Source organism: Colias croceus, chromosome 24, assembly GCF_905220415.1.
Source record: "Colias croceus chromosome 24, ilColCroc2.1".
Taxonomy (NCBI): Eukaryota; Metazoa; Arthropoda; class Insecta; order Lepidoptera; family Pieridae; genus Colias; species Colias croceus.
Window position 1 is genome coordinate 4,779,742 of NC_059560.1, and position 21,914 is coordinate 4,801,655.

At 33.2% G+C, this 21,914-nt stretch overlaps 3 protein-coding genes across 3 annotated transcripts; all 3 read right to left on the reverse strand.

Annotated features, from left to right (window-relative positions):
* Positions 1-184: 184 nt before the first annotated feature.
* On the reverse strand, positions 185-2,503 carry LOC123702717 (juvenile hormone esterase-like). The gene is made up of 3 exons (XM_045650501.1): positions 2,366-2,503; positions 596-1,932; positions 185-363 (listed from the first exon to the last, which is right to left on the reverse strand). The coding sequence occupies exons 1-3, from the start codon at positions 2,492-2,494 to the stop codon at positions 192-194; spliced, it is 1,638 nt and encodes a 545-aa protein (XP_045506457.1). The 5' UTR covers positions 2,495-2,503; the 3' UTR covers positions 185-191.
* A 1,323-nt stretch (positions 2,504-3,826) lies between these two features.
* Positions 3,827-5,812, reverse strand: LOC123702643 (juvenile hormone esterase-like). Its single transcript, XM_045650404.1, has 3 exons — positions 5,687-5,812; positions 4,246-5,579; positions 3,827-3,998 (listed from the first exon to the last, which is right to left on the reverse strand). Exons 1-3 carry the CDS (start codon positions 5,810-5,812, stop codon positions 3,827-3,829), a joined length of 1,632 nt encoding a protein of 543 aa, XP_045506360.1.
* A 485-nt stretch (positions 5,813-6,297) lies between these two features.
* LOC123702695 (juvenile hormone esterase-like) lies at positions 6,298-10,426 on the reverse strand. The gene is made up of 3 exons (XM_045650474.1): positions 10,276-10,426; positions 8,331-9,670; positions 6,298-6,642 (listed from the first exon to the last, which is right to left on the reverse strand). Exons 1-3 carry the CDS (start codon positions 10,402-10,404, stop codon positions 6,471-6,473), a joined length of 1,641 nt encoding a protein of 546 aa, XP_045506430.1. The 5' UTR covers positions 10,405-10,426; the 3' UTR covers positions 6,298-6,470.
* Positions 10,427-21,914: the final 11,488 nt, after the last annotated feature.

Consider the following 21,914-nt stretch of genomic DNA (forward strand, 5'->3'; position numbering starts at 1 on the left):
GTCACACAGAAAGTAGCATACAAAAAACAGATAGCTTTTTTGACAATTTGAATTAAAAAAAAATTTAAGTAAGTACAGAGCCATAGAGCCGTCTTGTGAAAACATTGGTGTGGAAATGAAAGTCGCAAGTTATTAATTACATTTTTTATTATGTACTAAAATAATTTTTTAGGACCATTTTTTCTTAAACTTTAAGGCAGTCTTTGTGGATAATATTCCCTGAAAATTTCTTCCCAAAATCTCATTTCTTCGTCATTCGGAGAAATGCCAGGTGTTAGTTTTTCCCCAATATCTAGATAATGTTGATTTTTTATAGTATACGGCTGCCACTTTACTCCTAAACTGTTATCAGGCGTTGGGTCTCTGAAAATAAAGGTAAAAAAATATATTTATTTGGTGAAGTAAAAGAAGCATAGTAAATTAAAAGAAAATGTCTCGAAGACTTCTCAGGTGTTACTTATATGATAAATGAATATTAAATTATAATATTAATATTAAAAATATTTAACTTTTAGGCCTTATGTAATTATTATTATAATAAGGCTATTTTCTGCTAGAAAATAAATGCTATGAATAGTAGGTAATAATAGCTTACCCATATTTCGCAAAATTTGTCCACAATGTTGTAGCTTGATTTATCATTTTAAAGGTTTTGGATTTGGTGTCAACAGGTGGTAATCCCATTGAACAAGGGAAAAAATACATCAAATCATCGCCATGAGACACTGGAATCCTCCGTTCGTATATACATTCACAATCTTTTATAATGTGAGCAAAAATGTTCCGCTCCGATTTGCACGAAAACTTGTACAAGTAAATTTTATTTTTGTTTGTCTTCGCACAGATTTTCTGCCAAGCTAAACTCGAGTATACGAAGAAATCCATAGTAAAGAATTTCAATAATTCGTCCAGATTCTTCTCCTTTCGCGCAAATACTGTGTCCTTCAAATAATACTTCTTAACTTTCTTGCCAAGTTCCATTTGTTGATCTGTCGGAAGGTAATTTGCTATATCTTGAGGGACAAAGAACTGAGGAAGTCTATTGGCGTGATCGAACACAGCGTCAGGGTTGCACCCCAATGCAAAATATAAAACACCTTCGTCTTCCGTAAACCCGTTAATTACTTCCACTCCCTCGTGGATACCTTTTCGAAAAGTGTCAATAACATTCCCTTCAAGGAAACATTCTTGGCCCTTGAATCGTTTTTCTGAAACAGCAGCAAAGAATATTTGGGGAGATAATTTGGCAATTTCAGTATACGTTATTGGCGTCTTTTTCTTGACTAGACGCTCGGCTGGTTGATTTTTAAAGAAATCGAAAATCTCCTTGTCGTTCTTAGACTTGCAGCCTAATTCTCTTGCAAGTAGTATAGCTCTATCGCGTGCTCTATAAGATTGCACCCATGCACTGAATAATGTTCCACTTTGGATTATAGCTCTTTTAAAAAGGCTTTTACTCATCGGTGAAACCAAGTGTAGTGATACACTGGCCGCTCCAGCACTTTCACCAAAAATTGTTACGTTGTCAGGATCGCCACCAAAGTTTCTTATATTTTTCTGTACCCACCTAAGCGCAGCAACTTGGTCTTTCAATCCTGCGTTTCCAGGAATATCTTCAGTGTCAAGGCAGAGGAATCCAAGTACTTCAAGTCTATAGTTTATTGTAACTAGGATGACATCATGTCTTATTAAAAAATCTGGACCAACCAGAAAGTCGTTTCCACTTCCACTCATGAAGGCACCACCATGAATAAATACCATCACCGGTAGATGCTTGAGTGGTTTCATGTCAGGTGTGTATACATTTAAATAAAGACAGTCTTCTTCGCCTTTATAAATCGGTGGTAGAGAAAATATATCGATTTGGCAACATTCTGGTCCATGAGCGGTTGCTTGTCGAACTCCCGTCCATGGTTTTTTCGGTTTTGGTGCCTTGAAAGGAAAATTTACTTAATAATTATTATTTCTTTGTTGTTGTGATGTTTGATTTGTTAAAATAAAATAGTGATGAAAAGCGTAGTGTGCTGGTCTACTCTTCTAAGATTTTTTATATTGCAATGAAAGAATTATGAATTTAAAACGGCAAACATAGCATATTCTCAACCCAGCAAGATTATCTAGCCTCGTATTCATAGTACGCATTTGTCAAAAAAGTTGAATCAACATTTCGCAGAGTTTCATTGATGAAAGAATTCATTCATTCATGGCCTGAGACCAACACTGTGTCTTTATAACCGAACAAGTTGCACTTTCATCTTTAAACTTTCATAAACGAATTCACTTGCAAACAAATTAACGTGTAAAAATATAGGTAATAGGTATATTAACCTGAACCTGATAATGATTTAAACCACGTCTTATTTACCTTAAATCTCAGATCTCCCAGGGGAGGCTCAGCGTACGGAATACCTTTGAAACTAAAATAGGGTTTGCCGTAAACATTATCCACTTTACTACCCTCCAAGACCCCCTCATTTACTTTTACTTGGACCATTTCTTACGAGCATATTCTACTATGAAACACGGTAACCTAATGCTTTTGGAGGTCTATTTTATTTTTATCTACATTTATCTAATCTAAACATTTCTCTATCGACACCAGACAGTTGCAGCGTCATTATCGAATTCATATTTTGGTAAATAAATAAAGGTACCATGAAACGGAATTTTTGTCCACACCATGACTTGCAATCTTCCTACTGTACCTATATTTATGTATGTATGTGAATGTTGATGTCCATTATCTTGATATAGGAGTGCCGAGTGATTATTAGTTGTATAAAAATATGTTGGTTGGTTTTCCTTATATCTATTGATAAGAAAAAATTGTTTGCTATTTAACCCTAAGAAGGGCCTTAGAGGTCGAGAGGCTTCGGAAAGGAGTTAATGAGAAGAATAAGATTTTTTTACGAATTTATATTTGTAACTATCTAAGTACTTTGTATAAATTTGGAAGTTTATAAAATTGGGTGATGAAACGAATACCTATAGTTACGAGTATATTTTACGGAATATCTTTAATTCAATTAAATTTGGCGACGCTCGATCTTCAAAAAATAAATGTGCTGAAAGTAATTTTTGATCATTTCTTACATTGTTTATTTTATCGCTACAACTTTTTGTTATTTCAATGATGACGGCACCGATAGGTATTAAATATTGTTATCATGTAATTGTTTAATGATATACCTATAATTCTTACAATTATTCTAAACAAATGATTAAGTAAGTAGTTAGATAGAATTCATATTACAAATTATTGCCAATAAATTGCACGATTCACAAATCGTGTAAACATGATCAATAGTGCAATGACATAATATTATCTATTAATAAAGTTATCAGCAACAATATTGAATTTAAAAAGGGTAACAACCGTTTATAAGCCGAGCGTCTCCCTCACGCACCGGTGTAAAATTAAAACTCGCTCGTTTGCTTACGCTCGTCGGGCAATTACCTGACTTTCTTTCATTATTTATGACTTATGTAATTATAGGTGCAATATCTAAGGAATAGCAAGAATTGTCACTACATAGTATAAAACAAAGTCGCATTTTCTGTCCCTATGTCCCTTTGTATGATTAAATCTTTAAAACTACGGAACGGATTTTGATGCGGTTTTTTTTAATACATAATTAGAGTGATTCAATAGGAAGGTTTTAGGGAAGTACTCGATTGAAATGAACAAAAACTTATTATTTTAAATTTATACCTGTGACTATAATTACATAATTTTTTTTCTAAAAATTAGACATTTAAAAATGATGAAAGTGTTTCACTCATTTTTAAGTACTTATGTACCTATTATAGTTACACATTTTTCCTTTCAAGGTAGTTTTTGTGGGTAGTATTCTCTATAAATATCTTCCCAAAAGTTGATTTCCTCCTCATTTGGCGATACTCCAGGTACTAATTTTTCTCCAATATCCAAATAAGACTGGTTTTCTAGTGTATACGGCTGCCATTTTACCCCTAAGCTGTTATCAGGTGTTGGATTCCTAAAAATTAAATATTAACATATTACATATTTAACTCTGAAAATACGAATAATTAAGAATAATTCGCAAAGAAAAACTATTAGTTAAGCCTTTTTTTCAATACAAATTCCCCCCTCCCGCTATTGTTTTACAGTTCCCCCCCCCCCCCCCCCCAGGTTAGTAAATAGTTACTTATAAAACTAAAATCTCTCTGCATATACTAACAGCAATATCTTTTTGTTATGTAGTTATAATATTTACAACTTACCCGTATCTGGCAAAATTTGTCCACAATTTTGTTACTTGGTCAATCATCTGGAACGTTTTGGAGTTCATATCAACCGGTGGTAAAATACTTGATCCCGGGAAAAGATATAACAGGTCATCTGCATGAGCCACTGGGATTCTACGGTCATATATCAATTCGGATCCTTTCTCAAAGCGAGCGAAAACATTCCTCTCAGATTTACATGTAAATTCATACAAATAAATATTGTTTTTGTTTCTCTTTGCACATATTTTTTGCCACGCTGTACTGGAGTAGACAAACAAATTCATACCAAAGAATTTCAGTAAATTGTCAAGATTATCTTCCTTACGTGCAGATGCATCTTTCAAATAATACTTCTTGACTTTCTTGCCAAGTTCAATCTGTTGATCAATGGAAATATGATTAGCAATATCATAAGGAACAAAGAATTCTGCGAATTTATTGGCGTGGTTGAAAACATCATCAATATCACATCCCATCATAAATAATAAAACTCCTTCGTCTTCTGTGTATCCATTGATTACTTCAACGCCCTCGTGGATGCCGTTTCGGAAAAGATCTAGTAAGTTTCCTTCAAGAAACCATTCTTGATCACTGAATTTCTTTTCTGAGACAATAGAAAAATACACTTTGGGTGATAGTTTAGCAAGTTCTGTGTATGTTATAGGTACTTGTACGTTAACAAGACGTTCAACTGGTTGATTTTTGAAAAAATCGTAAATCTCTTTATCGTTCTTTGAATTGCATCCTAATTCTTTAGCAAGAAGAAGAGCTCTATCGCGCGCTCCGTAAGGTTCCACTAATGAGCTGACCATTGTTCCACTTTGCATTATGGCTCTTTTAAAGAGACCTTTACTCATGGGTGATACTAAGTGCAGCGATACACTAGCCGAACCAGCACTTTCACCAAAAATCGTTACATTGTCGGGATCACCTCCAAAATTTCGTATGTTATTCTGCACCCACCTAAGCGCAGCAACTTGATCTTTCAATCCTGCATTCCCAGGAATATCTTCAGTATCAAGGCACAAGAATCCAAGTACTTCGAGGCGATAGTTTATTGTGACGAGAATAACATCGTGTCTTATTAAAAATTCAGGTCCGTAAAAATCTTGATTTCCGCTTCCACTCATGAAAGCACCCCCATGTATAAACACCAGCACAGGCAGATACTTTTGCGGTTGAATATAAGGAGTATATACATTTAAATAAAGGCAGTCTTCTTCGCCTGTGTTAACTGGTGGTCTGGAAAAGACGTTATATTGAAAACATATCGGGCCGTGTTCCTTTGCCTGGCGAACACCTGTCCATGGTTGTTTGGGTTTTGGCGCCTAGAAAGATAATATACAGTTTTTCAATAAATGGCAAGAATTGTTTATGTCTTTGGCGTACACCATTCATAATTAATATGATATAATGTATTGACTTCATTACCTACCTTAAATCTTAGATCTCCAATAGGAGGCTCTGCGTAAGGAATGCCTTTGAAGCTAAAGTACGGCTTGCCGTAGGCATTTTCAACAGCACTACCCTCTAACACTCCCTCATTTACTCTTACTTTCATATTACTGTATTAGAAAACAACAACAACGATAAAGTTTTGGAGTCGACTTTTATTTCTACATACTTATCTAATCTTTAAATTAATAATATCATCAACTGTATCTTCGGTATCTTTGAGTTGTTTTTTGGTTACAAGCCATGTCGCAATATATTTTACATCATGTTGTGTCCGATATTTAAATATAATCAAATACTTATAAGCCATGATTATTCATATCCAACTAGTGGCACTAATATTAAATGTATGTTTGTTATTTTTCTACTCAAATGCTCATCGAAAGACAAGATTATAAATGAAACATGCTTACTGATTTGAATTGTGAATTGTGAATTCCTCTTTCTATATACCTAGGTAGTAATTAATTTTGCAATTCTATCAATAAATTAGAGTAATTATTAGATTCAAAACCAGAGGAGGTTTTACCTAGTGTTCTATAAATGAAACCACAAAAAATGTTAAAAATATTTATTAAAAAACCACCATATTATAAATACCCACCAATTAACATAAAATCGTCTGTTTATCCCTTAGATTACTTAATGATCTAAGGTTTATCCTAAACAAAGTACGCTCATGACAGACATTGCTTTCCTTTTATATTTCGCAATATTTTAAACGAATCTCATTGGAAATCCCGTTTATATTTGGGTACTAGCTGTTAACACAATTTTTGCGGACAATACTCTCTATACAAATCTTCCCATAACTGCATTTGTTCTTCATCTGGTGCTACCCGAGGTGTTAGCTTCTCTCCAATGTCCAAATAGTGTTTTTGTTTTGATGTATATGGAAGCCATTGTGCTCCTAAACTATCATCAGGCGTAGGGTTCCTTAAACAGATTTTTTATACATTAATCACTTTGGAAATTATCATCATCATCATCAGCATCAGTCAATATACGTTCCCACTGTAGGAACACAAGCCTTTTATTGAAAATTATAGAATTGTATAAAAATAATTACCTACCTATAGTTTTTTCTTTCATTCCCCTAATGGATTGGCGTGATTATTCAAATAAATTACTCAGAAATAAAAGAATCGATCAAGATATTAATATGATAAAAAATAAATAAGGAATAAAGTTACAAATAATTTCATGTTGGTAATGTAGTTCGTGTGTAAAGTAGTCTTCGCATACTTCTTTTGACTGCAAAACTACCCTATATATATTATTATACTCTTTGTGCAAAACCAATGAAATGCGTTTTGAGTCTGGGCTGTCACAGATATACCTAATATTAGTGCGTCAAATACGTCAAATATACAATTTACTTCGAATGAAGGTCAATATTTTTGTCAATAAATGACAAATCGAGTTACAGTTTCAGACTTTTACCACAATATACAGATACATACAGTAAGGAAACTTCATACAAAATGTTCGAAATGGCTCCCCCCATCAAGCGTGTTTTCGAGGGTATTGAGGGGGATCGATAGTAGCGGGTGACACATCCACAGATTTTGAATGACAAAGATACATAGTATAGAAAAAAGTTTAAAGTGATGTCATTTCACATTAAATAAATATCGATTGTTTCAGTTTGTAGCCCTTTCAATAAATATATTTGTAAATACCGTATCTGACTACAAGTTAAAATGAGACTATTTTTTAATTTCTATAGATATGGCAGTATGAGTTTTAAATTATGTTGACATATTTTCTACCAAAATGATAGCTACAAATAGTATCTACCTATTAGGAGTCCAGTCTGTTTAAAGATCGCATCTATTTTTACGCAATCTAGAAGAGCACGAAAATATAAAAAAAGGAAACCTTAAAAAAATCTTGTTTAAATTTATGTGCATAATTACGTAAATATTAGGGAAGAAAAAGATAGATATTATAATTATTGTATTTTTATCGATACGTGGCGTCTCCACTTTGTCAAGCACTAAGCCTGTCAAACTATTTTCTTTTTCTTCCTAAAACAAAAAGGTAGAGGTTCTATGCTTGTATAATAATAATTTTAATTTATTTTTGCATATTTTGTGTTTTTTAATTTAATTTAATTTATCGTTTTAAAAATAATTTAGTAGGTATACCTACAAGCAAGTATTGTAAATTCTGGTTTAAAATAATTATTGAATATATCATGTATAATACAAATATCAAGCATTATAAATTATTTAGGTAGGTACATTAATTAATAGCCTTCGGCGTCCATAACAAAACTAGATTTCGAAATATAGCACTGATAAAAACGGATTGTTTCTTCTTGTAAATTCATATTTAGGCTACACCATTTTTGTATTTTAACGGGTTATAATCTCCAAATTACCACAAAATCAACTGTGAAAAAAAGCAAACAGAAATATACAGGCCGAATTGATAACCTTCTCCTTTATTTTTCAAGTCGGTTAAATATCAAAAAGTAACAGCCCTATAGCTATACGTCATAATTTCATGGGGGGGGCTTAGTTTCCTAACTGTATGTACGTAGTATATATCTGTCAACTGTGCTTTTACCAAGCTTTTACCCCTACGTACCAGCTTCAATAATATTATTATAGACTTACCCATATTTAGCAAAATTTGTCCACAATTTGGTAACTTGTTCAATCATTTTATAGGTTTTGGAATCCACCTTGACTTCTGGTAGGTCATTTGTAAAAGGAAATAGATAAAATAAATCATCAATGTGCGATACAGGAATTCTCTTTTCATATATGAAACTGCATCCTATCGTATGAGCGAAAATGTTCCTCTCAGATTTACATGAAAATTTATATAAATAAATTTTATTTTTGCCTCTCTTTGCACATAAACTTTGCCAAGTTAGGGAGCTATGTATGAAGTAATACATACTCAAGAATCTTAATAATTCATCAAAATTACGTTCCTTGTTTACAAATTGATCTTTTAAATAATATTGCTTAATCTTTTTGCCAAGGGCCATTTGTTGAACAACGGGAACATGGTTCATTATGTCGTGAGGCACAAAGAATTGTGCAAACTGACTGGCTTGTTGAAACACCTTATCAGGATGACAACCCAATGCGAAATAGACAATACCCTCATCCTCTGTATATCCATTCATTACTTCTACTCCTTCATGAATACCATTACCAGTTCGCATAAGGTCGAAGAAGTCCCCTTCAATGAAACTTTCTTGACCCTTGAATTTTTTTTCTGAAACGATACCAAAGCAAACATGGGGAAATAATTTAGCGATTTCAGTGAAAATTATAGATACTTTTTTATTCACCAGATTCTCAGCTGGTTGATTTTTGAAAAACTCAAATATCTCCTTATCATTGTCGCATTCGCATCCTAATTCTTTGGCTAAGAGGACAGCTCTGTCCCGCGCTCCATATGTTTGAACCCACGGACTAAGTGATGTTCCACTTTGCGTTATAGCTCTTTTAAATAGTCCTTTACTCATCGGTGAAACCAAGTGTGCTGATACACTGGCTGCTCCAGCACTTTCACCAAAAATAGTTACATTATCAGGATTGCCTCCGAAGTTTCTTATGTTATTCTGCACCCACCTAAGCGCAGCGACTTGGTCTTTCATTCCTGCGTTTCCAGGAATATCTTTGGTGTCAAGACATAGGAAGCCAAGTATATCGAGACGATAATTTATTGTCACCAGAATTACATCATGTTTTATCAGAAATTCGGGTCCATAATGTTCATAATTTCCGCTGCCACACATAAACCCACCACCGTGAATGAACACCATGACGGGAAGTGGGTTCTCTGGTTCAATATTAGGAGTATATACATTTAGATACAGGCAATCTTCTTCACCCTTGAATTTTGGCGACTGTGTAAATAAAACATCCATTTGGCAGCTTTCTGGGCCGTGTTCTTTTGCTTCTCGAACTCCATTCCATGGCGTTTTAGGTTTCGGTGCCTAGAAAGACAAATGTAAACATTTAGCATCGGAAAGTTTAATTAATGTTATACAAGAACAATCCAAGTTTTAACGCTAATAGAGTGCAATGACATATTATTAAAGATTAAAATAATAATATAATACGCCTGGGACTTTGGAGGTCTTCCTTGTCATTCTGATAAAGCAAAGAAGATTGCGGATATCCGTTCTACATATTTTGCAAAGCAATCAAAAGCTACAGGGTACTTCCCGTGAGCTTGAAATTGGATATGAAGCAACGATTACAGCACAGATAAAGGAAAAATAATTGTGAAAAGCTAAAATTTAGAGTTGCAACGTATAACAAAAACAGGTTTGTTCGGAACCTTCGGTGCACGAGTCCGACTCGCACTTGGCTGGTGTTTTATTAAAACAGTTATTGTAGTACAGTTAAGAAAGGGCCAAGTTACATATTTTAACTAAGGTTTTAAGAGCTTGTAGAGTTAAGATGATTAGATTTTAGACTCAAAAGCTTTGTTATACACTAGATCTAATAACTTTCCAGTTGGGACTGGCAACATTTTACACGTTAAATATGTTCTTCAAAAAATATATGCGTTATGCATTTTTGTAAAAAAAAATACCTTAAATCTCAGATCTCCGACAGGAGGCTCAGCGTACGGAATACCTTTGAACCTGAAATAGGGTTTGCCGTAAACATTATCCACTTTACAACCCTCCAACACCCCTTCATTCACTTTAATTCGAACCATTATTTCTTTAAGACATGCGATCGTACTAGAGAACACAAGAAAAATGTTATGTATTAATAATAATTAATAACTAATTTAATTATTATTTTTATCTAATCAGCAGGCCTAGACAAATGGCACAAACGAGCAGGGCCGGGTTCATCCTATCAGGGCCCTTAAGAAATACAATTCTCGGGCCCCTATTCTTATAGACTCATGGGTTGATAAAAAAAAGAAAGAATCTGATTTTTTTTAATTTTGAAGAAAAAGTAAATAAGTAAACTAGATAGGTATAGATAGAGGTACAGGGATATAACAGGTCAAATTCCGTAGGTACATTGATGATATTATTTACAGAAAGAAAAAAAAGGTTATGAACTTTTATTTTTAGATGGATTCAGGTTCTTATTTCTATTTTTCTTCAAAGACTAGCCAAACTAAGTTCACGGGAACACTTTTCTTGAAGCTTTTCGCTAGATTATCGAACGCTCTTCACTTGGTTTTGCCTTGGCAGTAATAAATCTAAATCAAACTAGGTATATTTACTACATAGTGGACATCATTGTATGGGGGATACAATGATGTCCACTATGTAGTGAATATAGTTTGATTTAGATTTATTACTGCCAAGGCAAAACCAAGTGAAGAGCGTTACAGCGTGTATATATACATCAATAAATTTTCAAAATATCCTTATGCTAATAATTTTATTTTTATTTTATTGATACCTAAAAACGTTACTCCTTTCGAACTAGCAAGGTTATCTATGCAGTACAGTCCTGCTTCCTGCTAATACATAACTAGCTGCTCCGCGCGGTTTCTCCCCCGTGGCTCCACTCCTGTTGGCCGTAGCGTGATGATATGTATAAATGTATAGCCTATAGCCTTCCTCGATATATAAGCTATCTAACAACGAAAGAATTTTTCAAATTGGACCAGTAGTTCCCGAGATTAGCGCGTTCAAACAAACAAACAAACTCTTCAGCTTTATAATATTAGTATAGATATATGTATATTATAAACGCAACAATTTATATAGATAGATGAAAGGATGTTTGTTTCTGCATCAAGCAATAACCGTAATGTTTATGTATCAGTGCAATAACCACTATTCGAATGTGATTGTAATAGCGCACTAACTGCAGTGAAACAGGAGTTCATCATTACATTCATGAATGCTTTTTTTTAAATCACATTGTAGGATTAACTTTCCTAGTTTATTTTTATAATTTTCGAACAATAAATATTTTTTTTAAGAGTAATACTAATTTGTATATTGTTTTGTTGGCATAACTTCATAATATGTATGGCAAGATTTTTTTTAAATGCCATAGGAGGCAACAGAGCAGACGCGTCACCTGGTGGTAAGTGCTCTACGTCGCCCATATGTACCCACAGTCCTAGAGACATTGTGAGTATGTTGCCGGCCTTTCAGGTAGGAATATGCTCTCTTCTTGAAGGTCCCCAGTTCATAGCCGTTTGGAAAAGCCGCATCAGGGAGTTTGTTCCAGATGTCTGTAGTGCCCGGGAAGAAAGATCTTTTAAAGCGCACAGTTGTAGATTGCCAACAGTCAAGGTGGTGAGGGTGGTATTGTTGACGATGTCGTGCTGTACGGTGGTGGAACTCGGCGGCGGGCAATGTTCCAAATAACTCTTCAGAGCATTCCCCATAGTTTATAGTTTATACCATAGAGAACGCATAAGGAAGCGACATCTCTTCGCAGCTGCAGCGCCAAAGTCTCAATGCCAATCGGTGAGACTTGGCTCGTTAACAAGTCGTACAGCTCTCCTTTGAATACGGTCAAATGGAAGGAGGTATTGTTGGGGTGCCCCGGCCCAGATGTGGGAGCAGCGGTTTTAACAAAATTTTATTTTGAGGGGTGCTTTTGCAACTGCAAAAAAATAATTCTCGAAAATTTGTTTAGATAGTCGTATTAAATATTAATTATATAAACAAAAAAAAAGGGAATTTTCTAAATAAATATAAACCTGATAGAAATAAAAATCGGGTCGAAGGGTCGATAAAATGTAAATACATAGTAGTAGATAAAAAGGTCTATGATAACACCTTATCTAAAATTCGTGTAAAACTTTATTTATTAATGAGCCTTATCGAGGTATTATTTAATTCGATGTAAATATTGTGTTCGTTTGTAAATTGTAACTGTAAGCCAGACCTTTGACTCAGAAAGTTAGCTAAGAAAATTTATAGAAAGACAGATAGTCGTATAATTTTTAAAAACACGCATATAAACAGGGTTACTTGTAAAACAGTAACTTGTAAGAGCAGTGGTGGCTCAGTGGTGAGACCTCGGACTTCGAATCGATAAGTCCGTGGTTCGAGACCAGGCGAGCGCGCAGGAAATAAATTGATTTTTCAATTTATCTGCGCATGTTGTAACATCACCACTGCTCGAACGGTGAAGGAAAACATCGTGAGGAAACCGACATGTCGAAGAATTAAAAAGTTCGACGACATGTGTCATCCGCCAACCCGCACTTGGCCAGCGTGGTGGATTATGGCCTGTACCCTCATAGGAGGCCCGTGTCCCAGCAGTGGGAACGTATATGGGCTGATGATGATGATGATGATGACTTGTAAAACACCGGCAACCTCGCAGGAAAAGATAGCTAACATCATAAGCAACAACATTTGTTCTACGACTTTTGATAATTTGTTAGATTTTATTTTCATACAAAAATAAATATTCATTTACTTTTCCGTTTGAATCTTATAAACTCTACGCCTCCGAAAAATTACGTAAACAAGAAGCGAACGAAAGGGGGAAAGGGGCGTCGCGTCGCGTCGTCCATCCGATAATGAATAGAACATAAGCTCCGTCACGCTGGAACCCGCTTTAAAAAAAACCTTACTTTTTTTCAGCCTATTTTACCTACAAACGATGCTAATAAATGTAGTATAGGTCAATTTTTTGTAGTCTTATTAGTTACTTAGAAAACATCATTGATATCGTTCGAAGTAAAAAATATAAATAATAGCGTGTTGATTAGTTTTGGAATGGGTTCCAAATTGATTGTAGTTTATTGTAGTGGCAAGAAAATTCTTTATTTGCGTTGTTTTATCTCAAATTATTGCAAGAAGGTCACAATAACAAGATTTTAAAAAATAAATAACACTTGTTCAAAAACTACAAACGATGCTAATAAATGTAGTATAGGTCAATTTTTTGTAGTCTTATTAGTTACTTAGAAAACATCATTGATATCGTTCGAAGTAAAAAATATAAATAATAGCGTGTTGATTAGTTTTGGAATGGGTTCCAAATTGATTGTAGTTTATTGTAGTGGCAAGAAAATTCTTTATTTGCGTTGTTTTATCTCAAATTATTGCAAGAAGGTCACAATAACAAGATTTAAAAAAATAAATAACACTTGTTCAAAAACTACAAACGATGCTAATAAATTTAGTATAGGTCAATTTTTTGTAGTCTTATTAGTTACTTAGAAAACATCATTGATATCGTTCGAAGTAAAAAATATAAATAATAGCGTGTTGATTAGTTTTGGAATGGGTTCCAAATTGATTGTAGTTTATTGTAGTGGCAAGAAAATTCTTTATTTGCGTTGTTTTATCTCAAATTATTGCAAGAAGGTCACAATAACAAGATTTTAAAAAATAAATAACACTTGTTCAAAAATTACAAACGATGCTAATAAATGTAGTATAGGTCAATTTTTTGTAGTCTTATTAGTTACTTAGAAAACATCATTGATATCGTTCGAAGTAAAAAATATAAATAATAGCGTGTTGATTAGTTTTGGAATGGGTTCCAAATTGATTGTAGTTTATTGTAGTGGCAAGAAAATTCTTTATTTGCGTTGTTTTATCTCAAATTATTGCAAGAAGGTCACAATAACAAGATTTTAAAAAATAAATAACACTTGTTCAAAAACTACAAACGATGCCAATAAATGTAGTATAGGTCAATTTTTTGTAGTCTTATTAGTTACTTAGAAAACATCATTGATATCGTTCGAAGTAAAAAATATAAATAATAGCGTGTTGATTAGTTTTGGAATGGGTTCCAAATTGATTGTAGTTTATTGTAGTGGCAAGAAAATTCTTTATTTGCGTTGTTTTATCTCAAATTATTGCAAGAAGGTCACAATAACAAGATTTAAAAAAATAAATAACACTTGTTCAAAAACTACAAACGATGCCAATAAATGTAGTATAGGTCAATTTTTTGTAGTCTTATTAGTTACTTAGAAAACATCATTGATATCGTTCGAAGTAAAAAATATAAATAATCCAGCAGCTCTAAGAAAAAAGTAGTGTCTAAAAAAGATTTAATGAAGAAAAAAACAATACATATGCTATTTTATGTAATAAAATAATCATAAATATTTATATGCAATTACAAGAGTGATATGTGATATAACTTAGTACTACTATTTGTTATTTTTTTATAATTTCAACTAATAATAAAACTACAAACGACACGAAATCCAAGGCTCATAATTGTTTTGAATATATTAACTTATTGAACACTAAATTTTTTGTTTTTTATTGCTTACAGGGGTTTAGCAGCCACTACAAACATATGAGTTTAGCTACAATCAACTACATTGTTTGTAGTTTTTGAACAAGTGTTATTTATTTTTTTAAATCTCGTTATTGTGACCTTCTTGCAATAATTTGAGATGAAACAACGCAAATAAAAAATTTTCTTGCCACTACAATAAACTACAATCAATTTGGAACCCATTCCAAAACTAATCAACACGCTATTATTTATATTTTTTACTTCGAACGATATCAATGATGTTTTCTAAGTAACTAATAAGACTACAAAAAGTAACTAATAAGACTACAAAAAATTGACCTATACCACATTTATTGGCATCGTTTGTAGTTTTTGAACAAGTGTTATTTATTTTTTAAAATCTTGTTATTGTGACCTTCTTGCAATAATTTGAGATAAAACAACGCAAATAAAGAATTTTCTTGCCACTACAATAAACTACAATCAATTTGGAACCCATTCCAAAACTAATCAACACGCTATTATTTATATTTTTTACTTCGAACGATATCAATGATGTTTTCTAAGTAACTAATAAGACTACAAAAAATTGACCTATACTACATTTATTAGCATCGTTTGTAGTTTTTGAACAAGTGTTATTTATTTTTTAAAATCTTGTTATTGTGACCTTCTTGCAATAATTTGAGATAAAACAACGCAAATAAAGAATTTTCTTGCCACTACAATAAACTACAATCAATTTGGAACCCATTCCAAAACTAATCAACACGCTATTATTTATATTTTTTACTTCGAACGATATCAATGATGTTTTCTAAGTAACTAATAAGACTGCAAAAAATTGACCTATACTACATTTATTGGCATCGTTTGTAGTTTTTGAACAAGTGTTATTTATTTTTTAAAATCTTGTTATTGTGACCTTCTTGCAATAATTTGAGATAAAACAACGCAAATAAAGAATTTTCTTGCCACTACAATAAACTACAATCAATTTGGAACCCATTCCAAAACCAATCAACACGCTATTATTTATATTTTTTACTTCGAACGATATCAATGATGTTTTCTAAGTAACTAATAAGACTACAAAAAATTGACCTATACTACATTTATTGGCATCGTTTGTAGTTTTTGAACAAGTGTTATTTATTTTTTTAAATCTTGTTATTGTGACCTTCTTGCAATAATTTGAGATAAAACAACGCAAATAAAGAATTTTCTTGCCACTACAATAAACTACAATCAATTTGGAACCCATTCCAAAACTAATCAACACGCTATTATTTATATTTTTTACTTCGAACGATATCAATGATGTTTTCTAAGTAACTAATAAGACTACAAAAAATTGACCTATACTACATTTATTAGCATCGTTTGTAGGTAAAATAGGCTGAAAAAAAGTAAGGTTTTTTTTAAAGCGGGTTCCAGCGTGACGGAGCTTAGAACATAGACTTACAAATGTTAGGAGAGTACTATAAATTATAAAAGTTTAAAAAATCATTTAAAAATAATTTATTGCGTTATGCCAAAAGTCGTAGAACAAATGTTGTTATTACTTATGATGTTAGCTATCTTGTCCTGCGAGGTTGCTGGTGTTTTATAAGTAACCCTGTATAAAGGTGGGTTCCCACGGCCTGATTACTTCACAGGCATTGGCAGACGACAGGCGCCTTTGTTTAACTACCTATACCTACGTGTGTTTCTACCATTAATTATTCTATCCTTTAAATATGTAAGTACCTACTATGAAGAATAATGATGAATGTCAATCTCTATGTATCCTTCATAATCATATCTTTCATAACAAGAATAATTTGAATCCTAATTCCTAGATACCTATGTGTGAATATTTTGAACGATTCGATTGTTCGTAACTTTTGTGAAAACTAATAAAAAATAAAACAATTAAAACAATCACACAGGCCTCAATTATCTCCTTTAATTGTAACAAAGGTCATGGCATTAATGAACAGACAATAGCTTTTATTTGGACAGAATAATCATAATAATGATAGTACACTCTATGAGATAAAACCGCTACGGAAGTATAAACAAAAACTACATAAAAAATAGCGTATGTCATATGTGCCGAGCACTGCACGTGTCAGAAGTGAAACTTCTATAGATCAAATATCAAATTAGAATCAAATGAGACCAAAAACGTCGACTTTCTGTTTGTGACGGTATTGCCATGACGCGACCTTGAAATTTTAATCTCAACGCGCTAGAAGTTTTACTTCAATAATAGCATACCTAGATTACCTACCTAGTTACAAATATGAAACATTATTACGCGACGCAATTCTTTTTTATTTTCAACTACTTAAATTGCCACAACGCGAACGTCACCCAAGGATTTTTTTTCCGCTCTTTGTTAACCGACTTCAAAAAAAAGGAGGAGGTTATCAATTCGGCCGGTATGTTTTTTTTTTTTTTTATGTATGTACACCGATTACTCCGAGGTTTCTGAACCGATTTACGTGATTCTTTTTTTGTTCGATGCGGGATGGTGTCGAATTGGTCCCATAAAAATTTTGTTCGGACAGGCCCAGTAGTTTTTATTTTATGGGCATTTTTGCAAATGCAAGTTTGAAGTCGGTTGTTTTTAACGCAGTTATCACTTGTCATTAATTATATATGGAAAACCAAGGATCCAATCCGAAGTAATATGGATATAATATAATAGGTAGCTTTAATCCAAAAAAAGGTGAAAAATGAAAATATAGTTTTATCCCAAAAAATTGCAACGAGAACAGAAACTACAAGGGTAAATTTGTATAGATTTATTTATTTTTCTATTTTTGGAAAATTACAAAAGAATCTTATTTTACTATTAAAACGAAGCACTAGTCTATTTATATCGACCAAGGTCAATGGCCTTCAAAACGTTGATATATTATTATTAAAAATATCCAAAACATCGATTACCTACTGCTTATCTGATTGATCATCATTCGCATGTAGGTAGTTGACGTTCTTGCATGACTAAACATTAATTATCATATTCTGGTTCCATCTATTTACAAAACCATTGAGCAGTATTTTATAAGATCTAAGTTATTCATCATGATTCCAATCTATGATAAATGTATTTAATTCCTGTTTATTTATAGTTTTTTATAGATTTAAGCGACTTTATCTTTTAAGTTTTATATATATATATATATATATATATATATAGATATCTCCATGGGCACTATGTTGATCAAACGTGCCATATAGTTAGTAATTATTTGATCCGTTTTCACTTGTTGATCCGGTTGGTATTTGTGGATCCATTGCCACACCACCGTCCGTATGTGGATCCGAACGGAGCCACAAGTGTCACCATCAGTAATAATAATAATTACGTGCTTTTTATACAAATCCACCTTTTTTGCGTTTTAGCTCTTGTTGATCCGATTCAAATGAGCCAATCAGAGCCCACCGAGCTCAGCCATTGGTCGCTTGCGGCCTTAGCCATTTGAAGGTTTAAAGACATTTATTCCCGTTAAAGAAACGTATGTTGCCGTTCGCCTTCCATAATTTGTTCGGATCTTCGGGAGGGCAAGATAGCTAGCTCGTCTATTAGGATAGTGGCGATTTGATGTTGAGATTATAATATTTGTATTTATGTTTTTATGTAGCGCTTTGCGGATGAACATACACGTATTATAAAAGTATAATTGTTTTAAATTCATTATTTTAGTGTCGTCGTAGATTTTATTTGTAGATGTTAAAAAAGGATAGTTAAAGATAGTTTTAATGATTTTATTTTGTAAAATTTGGAGTGGCGCTAATTTATTTTTGTAAGCACTCCCCGATACTTCTATTAAATACATTAGGTGCGGCTTTACTAACGTGTTGTAGATGGTGTGGCGTAATTTATGAGGAACGAGCTTCCGCCCACGACTTTGTACGTGCATCCCCGTTTTTCCCCGTTCCCGCAAGAATTTCGGGAAATCCTTTCTTAGGGGACGCCTACGTTATAACATCTACCTGCATGCCAAATTTCAGCCCGATACGTCCAGTGGCTTGGGCTGTGCGTTGATAGATCACTATATCAGTCACCTTTGAGTTTTATATATATAGATGCAAGAAGTAATATTATGCAGAGATCTAGGAAGTGCTGATAATTTATTTTTAGGTGGTCGATGTGATAATTCCATTTCAGAGAGCTGTCGATTCGCAAACCTAGGCATTTCTCGTGGGTTTTATGTTCTAATACAACACCGTTAATTATAAGTGGAGCGTGTGGTGGAATAATTTTGTTATGAGCTTTGAATTGAGATATATATTTTATTTTTAGTAGATTGCATTTATTTATTTAATTTATTTAAATCATTTTGTGCTTGCGCTATCATGTCATGTATAGAGGGACCAAAATAAAACAGACAGGTGTCATCCGCATAAAGTGTTAGGTGACCATTTAGCTTTAAATCTTGGAAATTATTAATATAAATTAAAAAAAGCAATGGGCCTAGAATCGAACCTTGTGGTATGCCACATGTAATTGGTAAGGGAATGCTATCATGGTTATCTATTTTAACTATTCGTGATCGATTTTTTAAATATGATTTCAGCATATCTAGTGCTTTACCATTAATGTTAGTGGATGCTAATTTCTTTATTAAAAGTTCGTGAGAAACGGTATCAAAGGCCTTTTGTAGGTCAATAAACACTCCCAAAACTATATTGTTTGCGTCAATGTTCTGTTTTATTTTAATAGTTAGGTCCATAGTCGCTGACAGAGTGTTAGTGTTTTTGGCTTTAATCCGTATTGACGCACTGAAATAAAATTAAATGAGTCTAAATATTTTTCTAATCTCGTGTGTAAAATCTTCTCCAATATTTTTGACAATACTGGCAAAACCGAAATTGGCCTATAGTTACCAGTTTCAAATTTTGAGCCACTCTTATAGATAGGAGTTACCTTCGTTATTTTTAACGAGTCCGGAAAACGTCTTTGACTTATGGCTTGGTTAAAACTTAAAACAGTCGCTTAAGGTATGATTTAATTTTTAACCGACTTCAAAAAAAAGGAGGAGGTTATCAATTCGGCCGGTATGTTTTTTTTTATGTATGTACACCGATTACTCCGAGGTTTCTGAACCGATTTACGTGATTCTTTTTTGTTCGATGCGGGATAGTGTCGAATTGGTCCCCTAAAAATTTTATTCGGATAGGCCCAGTAGTTTTTATTTTATGAGCATTTTTGTCTGTATTTGTAAATGTTGCGAGTGCAAGTTTGAAGTCGGTTGTTTTTAACGCAGTAATCTACTTGTTCTTTGATGCATTTAATTGCTTTTGTAGTAATACCATCAAGACCTGTACTACAGTTTGAATTAAGGTTATTTATAATTATATATTTTTTTACTGGCTTCGGTAGGTCTGAACTTATTAGTGAGGTAATTTTTTAAAATTTCGTAGTTGTCTTTAGATTTCCTCTCCTTTGAGTTATAAGATGTCAATTCTGGGAAACCAGTAAAAATTACATTTTTTTCGCGGCTCTTTCTGTCCCGTAGTTCCTTGATTAAGTTTTAATTTATATGAAGTTGATTTTTAGATGTAAAACCCGATGGGTTGGCTGACTGATTTATTGATTGAAGATTTAATTCCAGTGATTTTAATTTACTCTCACCCTAGTTTATCTGGGATTCTAATTGAGAAATAGTACTTTCAATATGTTTTGTTCAGTAATTATCATACATGCTGATGACTTAATTTCATTGATTTGATTCGTATTTTGGCGAATTAAATTCAAAGATTGTTCGTTGGACGATTTAATTTCGGTAATTTGTGTTTTTACCTCAGAAATGTTTTCATGAATTTTGTTTACTATTTGTTCATTTGAGCATACATATTTTTCAAGTAATGTACTAATACGGCTCAACTCCGACCGAATATCCTTCATATCATCACTAAATCTGCAATCTTGTTCTAGCGATTGTTTCCGTTTTCTGTAAGTAATTTGAGTATCAGTTGGCGTAGAACTCGTAGAAAACGAACTTAGCCTCGATAGATCGGGATGCGATCCACCGGCAGTACCCACTGCACCACTGCTGGTTAAACGTGTTGGCGATCTGCGTACACTCATATTTACTCCGTAATGGATAATTTGTGCAGGAATATGAGTCGTCATTTGTTTGACCTAAATCTAACATTTTAATTATTTTATCAGATTGATATCAGAATCAGGGCATACGCGAACGCTACACGTTAATAAATATTATGATAATTATCTTGATATTTATTATTTACTGATGATTCAAGAGGTAGGTTGTTATTTGTAGGATGCATACCTACTACTTGAGAATTATCACCGTCACTGTATGATTTTTTGCTAGCCCTAATTTCATATTCCCATGTCAATGTCATGCAAGTGCATATAAATGGAACTGATCAACATACGACTTATGATTTGGTATATAAAACGGAGTCAAGAGGTGTTTGAGCATTTCAAAATTGGAACCGTTACGGAGTCGAGTTCGTCTAGTCTAGGCGGATTTAGCAATGTATGGAACATTACCTAACTATAATATGTTTGTGTACGGAGCCAACAAATACTGTAGGGTTTACGAAAAATAATCTATGTTACTTAATATACAGTTTCATTTTGGCGGATCAAATAAAGCTGTAATAATTTTGATAATATAAATGGATCTGATCAACATACGACTTTGGATTTGGTATATAAAACGGAGCCAACAAGTGTTTATGGGTTTCTGAATTTCGGCCGTTACGGAGTCGATTCAGTTCGAGATCTTAGCAATAAAAATGTTGAGTATATCAGTTTCTCTATGAATACGTTTGGCAACATCGCCCAAATATTTGCGCCGTTGCCACTCCGGGCAAGATCTATGCAACCGGAGTCGAGTAATATCGGGGTAAAGGTGGAGTCAGGAATGCACGGCAGTCAGGCTGGATCAACTTAGTGCCCAAGTTGGTATTTATATATATATATATATTATATTAATAACAAAATCACAGCATACTCGATTGCCTCAAATAATTTGTCTATAAACAAATTATCGG